General features: G+C 30.3%; 1 protein-coding gene across 7 annotated transcripts in view; it reads left to right on the top strand.

The window, feature by feature from the left end:
- The first annotated feature begins 785 nt into the window (after positions 1-785).
- The window catches only part of lrch1 (leucine-rich repeats and calponin homology (CH) domain containing 1), a 239,902-nt gene continuing 226,762 nt past the window's right edge, over positions 786-13,925 (top strand). For 3 of the 7 annotated variants that reach the window (XR_012050759.1, XM_061971780.2, XM_061971782.2), the window contains exon 1: positions 786-1,265. Coding sequence is in view for 6 of the 7 variants with exons in the window: in XM_061971780.2 (XP_061827764.1) it covers positions 1,037-1,265 (229 nt within the window). In the remaining variant the exon portion in view is untranslated. The remainder of the gene's footprint in view (positions 1,266-13,925) is intronic. The other 4 variants (XM_061971779.2, XM_061971783.2, XM_061971784.2 and 1 more) reach the window with 4 other exon arrangements.

Genomic DNA, 13,925 nt, shown 5'->3' with positions numbered 1-13,925 from the left:
GCCACGCCGCATTAACGCAGTAATTGAGGCAAAAGGAGCTCCAACCAAGTATTGAGTATTGTACATGCTCATATTTTTCATTTTCATACTTTTCAGTTGGCCAACATTTCTAAAAATCCCTTTTTTGTATTAGCCTTAAGTAATATTCTAATTTTGTGACACACGGAATTTTGGATTTTCATTTGTTGCCACTTCAAATCATCAAAATTAAATGAAATAAACATTTGAATGCATCAGTCTGTGTGCAATGAATAAATATAATGTACAAGTTACACCTTTTGAATGCAATTACTGAAATAAATCAAGTTTTTCAAAATATTCTAATTTACTGGCTTTTACCTGTATATATATATATATGTATATATATATATATATATATATATATATATATATATATATATATATATATATATATATATATATATATATATATGTATGTATGAAATACTTGACTTGGTGAATTCGCTACTGGAGAAAGCGCACCTCCTTTGGCACTTAATTATCTCCTTGCGCAGGTACCTTGCTTACTTGCTTATGTCGTCATCGGACTCGATGGACAACCATAAGCAAGTAAGCATATGAAACCGGTGGGGTTCGGTACCTCCAACAAGGTTAAGAACCACTGAACTCGAGTGACTGGAAATCTGCTGATGACGTACACGTCAACACGCACGCACCCACAGTGCATGTGGTGCTAATTACATCCACCAGATGTCAGTGTTGGCCTTATTTTCTCAGTGCGCAGCCGCAGTGGGAGAACGCTTTAAAACAAAGCACACTCTCAAAATGAAATAAGGAAAGGGATTAGTTGATGTTTATTATAGCAATGCGTGTTTTTGAAAATCCCAAGACATTCAAACCTTCTACTGAGGAACTTCCGGTCGTTTTACTTTGACAAGCCAATGACCGGAAGTGTCGTTGAATGCCATGCGCTTGATGCCGCTTAGGAGCGAGCGTCGAGCAGGAAGCTGACCGCGGGCGGGGGGGTTGAACGTTGTCTGGCGGCCCCGAGGACGAGCACACGCCGCGGAGCACCATGGCGACGCAAGGACCGGAGTCCGCCCGTTCTCCGTCCCTCACTCCCCAGCACGGATCCTCGCCGTCCGACCCGAGCCTCAGCAACGGCCCCGCGCCGCCCAACCGGGGCTTGGAGCGGGCGCTGGAGGAGGGGGCGGGCAGCGGGGCCATCAACCTCAGCGCCCGGAAACTGAAGGAGTTCCCCCGGACTGCGGCCAACCACGACCTGAGCGACACGGTGCAGGCAGGTAGGAAGACCCGACCTTTCATGGTCCGCTATTGTTAAAGTGGTGGAATGTTCGAGAAGAAGTGGGCGATGATTCCCCATCGCTGGCCGAAATTAAACACAAAATGCGAATGAAAGGACATAAACAGAAGAGTCGGTTAGTCATCAACAGAAGAGTCAAGTCAGAGCCGCTGTCAACGGGAGCGCTATGTGACGTCACAAAGGTGCGGATGTGACGTCACAAAGGTGCAGCGCATGTCCAAACGTTAGCCTGTAATTTGTGTGGTGCTTCAAAGTGCTTGCTAGCTAGACCCAGAGGCGTTGCTAGTCATTTGGGGGCCCATGGCAAACCTAGTCATTGGGGCCCTCCACCTACCAAAGACAACATGGTCCTTGTAGACATAAATCAACATTTGAATTAGCGATTTGGACGAAAAAGTATATCTCGATATATTTTTACTTAAACTCGATATTCCATATATAAATCTCGATATATTTTTTGGTGAAAGTGTACATATAACGATATTATTTGAATAATATAAATACAGTCTATTACACATCATTATTCACATGTGAATAATATAGTCTATTATACAGCATTATTCACATGTGAATAATATAAATACAGTCTATTATACAGCATTATTCACATGTGAATAATATAAATACACTCTATTATACAGCATTATTCACATGTGAATACTATAAATACAGTCTATTATACAGCATTATTCACATGTGAATAATATAAATAAAGTCTATTACACTGCATTATTCACATGTGAATAACATAAATACAGTCTATTATACAGCATTATTCACATGTGAATAATATAGTCTATTATACAGCATTATTCACATGTTAATAATATAAATACAGTCTATTATACAGCATTATTCACATGTGAATAACATAAATACAGTCTATTATACAGCATTATTCACATGTGAATAATATAAATAAAGTCTATTACACTGCATTATTCACATGTGAATAACATAAATACAGTCTATTATACAGCATTATTCACATGTGAATAACATAAATACAGTCTATTATACAGCATTATTCACATGTGAATAACATAAATGCAGTCTATTACACATCATTATTCACATGTGAATAACATAAATACAGTCTATTATACAGCATTATTCACATGTGAATAATATAGTCTATTATACAGCATTATTCACATGTGAATAATATAAATACAGTCTATTATACAGCATTATTCACATGTGAATAATATAAATACAGTCTATTATACAGCATTATTCACATGTTAATACTATAAATACAGTCTATTATACAGCATTATTCACATGTGAATAATATAAATACAGTCTATAATACAGCATTATTCACATGTGAATAATATAAATACAGTCTATTATACAGCATTATTCACATGTGAATAATATAAATACAGTCTATTATACAGCATTATTCACATGTGAATAATATAAATACAGTCTATTATACAGCATTATTCACATGTGAATAACATAAATACAGTCTATTATACAGCATTATTCACATGTGAATAATATAGTCTATTATACAGCATTATTCACATGTGAATAATATAAATACAGTCTATTATACAGCATTATTCACATGTGAATAATATAAAGTCTATTACACTGCATTATTCACATGTGAATAATATAAATACAGTCTATTGTACAGCATTGTTCACATGTGAATAATATACAGTCTATTACACATCATTAGTCACATGTGAATAATTTACAGTATTATACAGCATTATTCACATGTGAATAATATAAATACAGTCTATTACACTGCATTATTCACATGTGAATAATATAAATACAGTCTATTATACAGCATTATTCACATGTGAATAATATACAGTATTATACAGCATTATTCACATGTGAATAATATAAATACAGTCTATTATACAGCATTATTCACATGTGAATTATATAAATAAAGTCTATTACACTGCATTTATTCACATGTGAATAATATAAATACAGTCTATTATACAGCATTATTCACATGTGAATAATATAAATAGTCTATTACACTGCATTATTCACATGTGAATAATATAAATACAGTCTTATTACACTGCATTATTCACATGTGAATAATATAAATACAGTCTATTACACTGCATTATTCACATGTGAATAGTATAAATACAGTCTATTATACAGCATTATTCACATGTGAATAATATGAATACAGTCTATTATACAGCATTATTCACATGTTAATAATATAAATACAGTCTATGCCCTGACATGGTGATGGAGTGCTTTCACAAGTCCAAAACAGGTGGTAAACAGTCTCTGGATGCATACGTTAGCCTGTAATTTGTATGGTGCTTCAAAGTGCTTGCTGGCTCGACCCAGAGGCGTTGTTAGTGATTTGGGGGCCCAAGGCAAACCTAGTCATTGGGTCCCTCCACCTACCAAAGACAACATGGTCCTTGTAGACATAAATCAACATTTAAATAAAGTAGGAGTCATTTTTTGAATGAGCATTATTTTGTTAGCAGAGTTGGACCGGATTTGTAGCGCTAGAAAATGTACTTTTGTCAGTTGCAGCGTTACCCAGTCGTAATACACTTTTCCACCACTTGTGGCAGTAAAGGAAATCTCAAACAAACAGAAGAAGTCTGGAGCTAAAGTCATAGAGAAGTTGCTTCAGGGCAAAAAATATGACTAAAGTGGTGAAGCTGTATTTTCATTTGCACTTTCATTTAACTGAGAGTTTAGTTAAGAAACATATTTATTATTTATCTTATTTATTTTAGCACAACAAAATACATATTGTATGCGAATGTATTGTTTATTTGATTAGTACTTCTTCCTCTATTCAGCCTGACCTAAGCCTTTGGTTGGTTAAAAAAACAAACATTTTTATCTTATATTAATTTAGGAAGAATTTATCTTAGCACTGAATCATTTTGTCCTACCACTTGCTAGACCTCGTGAAACTGTTCCATTAAAATGTTACTATCCGGACCGGTAGGTGGTGCTAGGATTTGGAGTCAGTGTTAAGAGTTAGCATTTTACTGAACTTGGTGGTCAACATCAGGGGAAGCACAAGATTTGAGAAAATAAAAGAAGAAACTTGCTAATCTTAGTTCTAAAACAAGATTGATCTTGATTTCCAACGGAAAGGAAATCAGTTTTTGGCGTGTGTGGGCCCCAACTTTACTCAGCCGGAAGCTTCTATTTTCCTGTTTCCAGTTCCTTGTCTGCACCATCTGGATACTTCCTCTTACTTCATGTGGTGGGCAATAACATTGCAAGTCACTTGGCTTCAGTCTCCGGTCTTTGGCCTGAGTCTTCCAAGTCTCAGGTTTATAGTCTCTAGTCGAGGGTTGCGTTCAAACTCGTCACTTACCGATCAAACTGTTGTAACACTTTTTAAACTCTGTTGACTGTTGAAACTGCTCATTTATTTATGGGAGAAGCAAGCCTGCGCTAGCTAGCCTAAATGCTATTGCTAACATGAGTACAGGAGACATTAACGTCTTTCCCCATTATAAAGCGACATTCCCCAATCTTAACTTTTATACAATATTGCAGTCTGAGCCTCCACGATATTGAAATGTGCTCTTTTCGCACAACCTTTTCGATCGAAACTTGAAGGTGTAATGACAACAGGAAGTGAACTCGCATGATGTCAGATAAACAGGAAGTTAAGTGCCCCAACACCCGTTTGTTCTTCATCATTAAGAAAAATCACTAAAGCCTTTACGAATTAAAACGGAAGAAGACAAACATATTTAAACTCTAAAATGAAATGATATGGCTCTTAAGAAGACAGCAATATTCAAAGTATATTGTTTATACACAATGTTGACATCTATAGTTATATTTTGATAAACAATCATAAATGAATATTTCAGCACATACACAATGTTGACATCTATAGTTATATTTTGATAAACAATCATAAATTAAGCTTTCTGCACATACACAATGTTGACATCTATAGTTATATTTTGATAAACAATAATAAATGAATCGTTCAGCACGTACGTACACAATGTTGACATCTATAGTTATATTTTGATAAACAATCATAAATGAATCTTTCAGCACATACACAATGTTGACATCTATAGTTATATTTTGATAAACAATCATAAATGAATCTTTCAGTATGTACACAATGTTGACATCTATAGTTATATTTTGATAAACAATCATAAATGAATCTTTCAGCACATACACAATGTTGACATCTATAGTTATATTTTGATAAACAATCATAAATGAATCTTTCAGTATGTACACAATGTTGACATCTATAGTTACATTTTGATAAACAATCATAAATGAATCTTTCAGCACGTACACAATGTTGACATCTATAGTTATATTTTGATAAACAATCATAAATTAATCTTTCAGCACGTACACAATGTTGACATCTATAGTTATATTTTGATAAACAATCATAAATGAATATTTCAGTACATACACAATGTTGACATCTATAGTTATATTTTGATAAACAATCATAAATGAATATTTCAGTACATACACAATGTTGACATCTATAGTTATATTTTGATAAACAATCATAAATGAATCTTTCAGCACATACACAATGTTGACATCTATAGTTATATTTTGATAAACAATCATGAATGAATCTTTCAGCACGTACACAATGTTGACATCTATAGTTATATTTTGATAAACAATCATAAATGAATCTTTCAGTATGTACACAATGTTGACATCTATAGTTATATTTTGATAAACAATCATAAATGAATCTTTCAGCACGTATACAATGTTGACATCTATAGTTATATTTTGATAAACAATCATAAATGAATCTTTCAGTATGTACACAATGTTGACATCTATAGTTATATTTTGATAAACAATCATAAATGAATCTTTCAGTATGTACACAATGTTGACATCTATAGTTATATTTTGATAAACAATCATAAATGAATATTTCAGTACATACACAATGTTGACATCTATAGTTATATTTTGATAAACAATCATAAATGAATATTTCAGTACATACACAATGTTGACATCTATAGTTATATTTTGATAAACAATCATAAATGAATATTTCAGTACATACACAATGTTGACATCTATAGTTATATTTTGATAAACAATCGTAAATGAATCTTTCAGCACGTACACAATGTTGACATCTATAGTTATATTTTGATAAACAATCACAAATGAATCTTTCAGCACGTATACAATGTTGACATCTATAGTTATATTTTGATAAACAATCATAAATGAATCTTTCAGCACGTACACAATGTTGACATCTATAGTTATATTTTGATAAACAATCATAAATTAATCTTTCAGCACGTACACAATGTTGACATCTATAGTTATATTTTGATAAACAATCATAAATGAATATTTTAGTACATACACAATGTTGACATCTATAGTTATATTTTGATAAACAATCATAAATGAATATTTCAGTACATACACAATGTTGACATCTATAGTTATATTTTGATAAACAATCATAAATGAATATTTCAGTACATACACAATGTTGACATCTACAGTTATATTTTGATAAACAATCATAAATGAATATTTCAGCACATACACAATGTTGACATCTATAGTTATATTTTGATAAACAATCATAAATTAAGCTTTCTGCACATACACAATGTTGACATCTATAGTTATATTTTGATAAACAATAATAAATGAATCTTTCAGCACGTACGTACATAATGTTGACATCTATAGTTATATTTTGATAAACAATCATAAATTAAGCTTTCTGCACATACACAATGTTGACATCTATAGTTATATTTTGATAAACAATAATAAATGAATATTTCAGCACATACACAATGTTGACATCTATAGTTATATTTTGATAAACAATCATAAATTAAGCTTTCTGCACATACACAATGTTGACATCTATAGTTATATTTTGATAAACAATAATAAATGAATCGTTCAGCACGTACGTACACAATGTTGACATCTATAGTTATATTTTGATAAACAATCATAAATGAATCTTTCAGCACATACACAATGTTGACATCTATAGTTATATTTTGATAAACAATCATAAATGAATCTTTCAGTATGTACACAATGTTGACATCTATAGTTATATTTTGATAAACAATCATAAATGAATCTTTCAGCACATACACAATGTTGACATCTATAGTTATATTTTGATAAACAATCATAAATGAATCTTTCAGTATGTACACAATGTTGACATCTATAGTTATATTTTGATAAACAATCATAAATGAATATTTCAGCACATACACAATGTTGACATCTTTAGTTATATTTTGATAAACAATCATAAATTAAGCTTTCTGCACATACACAATGTTGACATCTATAGTTATATTTTGATAAACAATCATAAATGAATCTTTCAGCACGTACACAATGTTGACATCTATAGTTATATTTTGATAAACAATCATAAATGAATCTTTCAGCACGTACACAATGTTGACATCTATAGTTATATTTTGATAAACAATCATAAATGAATATTTCAGTACATACACAATGTTGACATCTATAGTTATATTTTGATAAACAATCATAAATGAATCTTTCAGTATGTACACAATGTTGACATCTATAGTTATATTTTGATAAACAATCATAAATGAATCTTTCAGCACATACACAATGTTGACATCTATAGTTATATTTTGATAAACAATCATAAATGAATCTTTCAGCACATACACAATGTTGACATCTATAGTTATATTTTGATAAACAATCATAAATTAAGCTTTCTGCACATACACAATGTTGACATCTATAGTTATATTTTGATAAACAATAATAAATGAATCTTTCAGCACGTACGTACACAATGTTGACATCTATAGTTATATTTTGATAAACAATCATAAATTAATCTTTCAGCACATACACAATGTTGACATCTATAGTTATATTTTGATAAACAATCATAAATGAATCTTTCAGCACGTACACAATGTTGACATCTATAGTTATATTTTGATAAACAATCATAAATTAAGCTTTCTGCACATACACAATGTTGACATCTATAGTTATATTTTGATAAACAATAATAAATGAATCTTTCAGCACGTACGTACACAATGTTGACATCTATAGTTATATTTTGATAAACAATCATAAATGAATCTTTCAGTATGTACACAATGTTGACATCTATAGTTATATTTTGATAAACAATCATAAATGAATCTTTCAGCACGTACACAATGTTGACATCTATAGTTATATTTTGATAAACAATCATAAATGAATATTTCAGTACATACACAATGTTGACATCCATAGTTATATTTTGATAAACAATCATAAATGAATCTTTCAGTATGTACACAATGTTGACATCTATAGTTATATTTTGATAAACAATCACAAATGAATCTTTCAGCACATACACAATGTTGACATCTATAGTTATATTTTGATAAACAATCATAAATGAATCTTTCAGTATGTACACAATGTTGACATCTATAGTTATATTTTGATAAACAATCATAAATGAATATTTCAGTACATACACAATGTTGACATCTATAGTTATATTTTGATAAACAATCATAAATGAATCTTTCAGCACATACACAATGTTGACATCTATAGTTATATTTTGATAAACAATCATAAATGAATCTTTCAGTATGTACACAATGTTGACATCTATAGTTATATTTTGATAAACAATCATAAATGAATATTTCAGCACATACACAATGTTGACATCTATAGTTATATTTTGATAAACAATCATAAATTAAGCTTTCTGCACATACACAATGTTGACATCTATAGTTATATTTTGATAAACAATCATAAATGAATCTTTCAGCACATACACAATGTTGACATCTATAGTTATATTTTGATAAACAATCATAAATGAATCTTTCAGTATGTACACAATGTTGACATCTATAGTTATATTTTGATAAACAATCATAAATGAATCTTTCAGCACGTACACAATGTTGACATCTATAGTTATATTTTGATAAACAATCATAAATGAATCTTTCAGCACGTACACAATGTTGACATCTATAGTTATATTTTGATAAACAATCATAAATGAATATTTCAGTACATACACAATGTTGACATCTATAGTTATATTTTGATAAACAATCATAAATGAATCTTTCAGCACGTACACAATGTTGACATCTATAGTTATATTTTGATAAACAATCATAAATGAATCTTTCAGCACGTACACAATGTTGACATCTATAGTTATATTTTGATAAACAATCATAAATGAATCTTTCAGTATGTACACAATGTTGACATCTATAGTTATATTTTGATAAACAATCATAAATGAATCTTTCAGCACATACACAATGTTGACATCTATAGTTATATTTTGATAAACAATCATAAATGAATCTTTCAGCACGTATACAATGTTGACATCTATAGTTATATTTTGATAAACAATCATAAATGAATCTTTCAGCACATACACAATGTTGACATCTATAGTTATATTTTGATAAACAATCATAAATGAATATTTCAGCACATACACAATGTTGACATCTATAGTTATATTTTGATAAACAATCATAAATTAATCTTTCAGCACGTACACAATGTTGACATCTATAGTTATATTTTGATAAACAATCATAAATGAATCTTTCAGCACATACACAATGTTGACATCTATAGTTATATTTTGATAAACAATCATAAATGAATCTTTCAGTATGTACACAATGTTGACATCTATAGTTATATTTTGATAAACAATCATAAATGAATCTTTCAGCACGTACACAATGTTGACATCTATAGTTATATTTTGATAAACAATCATAAATTAATCTTTCAGCACATACACAATGTTGACATTTATAGTTATATTTTGATAAACAATCATAAATGAATCTTTCAGCACATACACAATGTTGACATCTATAGTTATATTTTGATAAACAATCATAAATGAATATTTCAGTACATACACAATGTTGACATCTATAGTTATATTTTGATAAACAATCATAAATGAATATTTCAGTACATACACAATGTTGACATCTATAGTTATATTTTGATAAACAATCATAAATGAATCTTTCAGTATGTACACAATGTTGACATCTATAGTTATATTTTGATAAACAATCATAAATGAATCTTTCAGCACGTATACAATGTTGACATCTATAGTTATATTTTGATAAACAATCATAAATGAATCTTTCAGCACATACACAATGTTGACATCTATAGTTATATTTTGATAAACAATCATAAATGAATATTTCAGTACATACACAATGTTGACATCTATAGTTATATTTTGATAAACAATCATAAATGAATCTTTCAGTATGTACACAATGTTGACATCTATAGTTATATTTTGATAAACAATCATAAATGAATCTTTCAGCACGTACACAATGTTGACATCTATAGTTATATTTTGATAAACAATCATAAATGAATCTTTCAGCACGTACACAATGTTGACATCTATAGTTATATTTTGATAAACAATCATAAATGAATCTTTCAGTATGTACACAATGTTGACATCTATAGTTATATTTTGATAAACGATCATAAATGAATCTTTCAGCACGTACACAATGTTGACATCTATAGTTATATTTTGATAAACAATCATAAATGAATATTTCAGTACATACACAATGTTGACATCTATAGTTATATTTTGATAAACAATCATAAATGAATCTTTCAGCACATACACAATGTTGACATCTATAGTTATATTTTGATAAACAATCATAAATGAATCTTTCAGCACGTACACAATGTTGACATCTATAGTTATATTTTGATAAACAATCATAAATGAATATTTCAGTACATACACAATGTTGACATCTATAGTTATATTTTGATAAACAATCATAAATGAATCTTTCAGCACGTACACAATGTTGACATCTATAGTTATATTTTGATAAACAATCATAAATTAATCTTTCAGCACATACACAATGTTGACATTTATAGTTATATTTTGATAAACAATCATAAATGAATCTTTCAGCACATACACAATGTTGACATCTATAGTTATATTTTGATAAACAATCATAAATGAATATTTCAGTACATACACAATGTTGACATCTATAGTTATATTTTGATAAACAATCATAAATGAATATTTCAGTACATACACAATGTTGACATCTATAGTTATATTTTGATAAACAATCATAAATGAATCTTTCAGTATGTACACAATGTTGACATCTATAGTTATATTTTGATAAACAATCATAAATGAATCTTTCAGCACGTACACAATGTTGACATCTATAGTTATATTTTGATAAACAATCATAAATGAATCTTTCAGCACGTACACAATGTTGACATCTATAGTTATATTTTGATAAACAATCATAAATGAATCTTTCAGCACGTACACAATGTTGACATCTATAGTTATATTTTGATAAACAATCATAAATGAATCTTTCAGTATGTACACAATGTTGACATCTATAGTTATATTTTGATAAACGATCATAAATGAATCTTTCAGCACGTACACAATGTTGACATCTATAGTTATATTTTGATAAACAATCATAAATGAATATTTCAGTACATACACAATGTTGACATCTATAGTTATATTTTGATAAACAATCATAAATGAATCAGCACATACACAATGTTGACATCTATAGTTATATTTTGATAAACAATCATAAATGAATCTTTCAGCACGTACACAATGTTGACATCTATAGTTATATTTTGATAAACAATCATAAATGAATATTTCAGTACATACACAATGTTGACATCTATAGTTATATTTTGATAAACAATCATAAATGAATCTTTCAGTATGTACACAATGTTGACATCTATAGTTATATTTTGATAAACAATCATAAATGAATCTTTCAGCACGTATACAATGTTGACATCTATAGTTATATTTTGATAAACAATCATAAATGAATCTTTCAGCACGTACACAATGTTGACATCTATAGTTATATTTTGATAAACAATCATAAATGAATATTTCAGTACATACACAATGTTGACATCTATAGTTATATTTTGATAAACAATCATAAATGAATATTTCAGTACATACACAATGTTGACATCTATAGTTATATTTTGATAAACAATCATAAATGAATATTTCAGTACATACACAATGTTGACATCTATAGTTATATTTTGATAAACAATCATAAATGAATCTTTCAGTATGTACACAATGTTGACATCTATAGTTATATTTTGATAAACAATCATAAATGAATATTTCAGTACATACACAATGTTGACATCTATAGTTATATTTTGATAAACAATCATAAATGAATCTTTCAGTATGTACACAATGTTGACATCTATAGTTATATTTTGATAAACAATAACAAATGAATCTTTCAGCACGTACACAATGTTGACATCTATAGTTATATTTTGATAAACAATCATAAATGAATATTTCAGTACATACACAATGTTGACATCTATAGTTATATTTTGATAAACAATCATAAATGAATCTTTCAGCACGTACACAATGTTGACATCTATACTTATACTTTGATACAGACGGGGAAACGCATGCGTACTCGTAAACGGCGCGTGCAACAACAAGGCAACAAACATGGCAGTGGACGCCAAGTTAAATCGCGAAATGCAACCTTATCCGAGCAAAAATCCGGGACAGTCTTGATACCAATTTCCTTGAGCCGGCCACACACAAAGAAGTTGTAGACCTCCATTCTTTTACACGTTTTCATCTGTTTTTGTGGTGCAGAATGATGCCCGGAGCACCAGATAGTTCGACATCTCTGGGAACGCAGTCGACAGATAATCCTTGAGCTCACTAGACACATCTTATTTGATGAAGTATAGGGATAGATTAGATTGCATAGATTGTTTTGCTCGGTATCTGCTTTAAACGGTAAGATCTAGGCCCCTTGTGTATTCAGTTTGCTCCACGTTGGTTTGGTGGCCCACCACATCATTTACTCCCGTTCAAAAGTCACGTGACTGAACACAACCAATACCCGTGATCAATTAGGTCAGTATAGCCGTGGTATGAAATGATCTTATCGATACATGTGTGAACGCAAACCAGATGGCCGGAAAATGTCTTTGTACCATGTTTGGTCCAAACCAGAGTACTGGACTACAAGTGTGAATAGACCCTCAATGCAAAATTACAGATCAACACACGAACAAGCAACACAAAGAGCTACTTCCTATAATAACCCAGCTGAGTACCACTTCCTGGGGAACTCAACAGTCTACATTCAAATGACACTGAGCTCAGGCCTCAGGGTCACTATAGCTGCTGGTAGAAGTAGTTACCACATTTAGTCATGGATTTCTGAAGTGAATGCTCTGCGGGGTCCAGCCTCACCCGGCCTCGCAGCCCTCAGGTCGATTGAGCGTGAGACCCCTTGCTCTAAGTCCTTGTCTTTAGCTTGTAAACCTTAGTTTCTAGTGCATACTCTATTGTCCAACCTCAAGCTTAGTCTGTTTTTTTTGTCCTTTGCTGTCAACAAGAACAACAAATCCTAATCAGATGTTTTCAGCTCATACTTCATGTGGGTTTTATGTCCTTGTTCCCAAACACCCGCGG

Source organism: Nerophis lumbriciformis, linkage group LG13, assembly GCF_033978685.3.
Source record: "Nerophis lumbriciformis linkage group LG13, RoL_Nlum_v2.1, whole genome shotgun sequence".
NCBI classification, from domain to species: domain Eukaryota; kingdom Metazoa; phylum Chordata; class Actinopteri; order Syngnathiformes; family Syngnathidae; genus Nerophis; species Nerophis lumbriciformis.
This window is presented reverse-complemented; position numbering and strand designations above follow the sequence as displayed.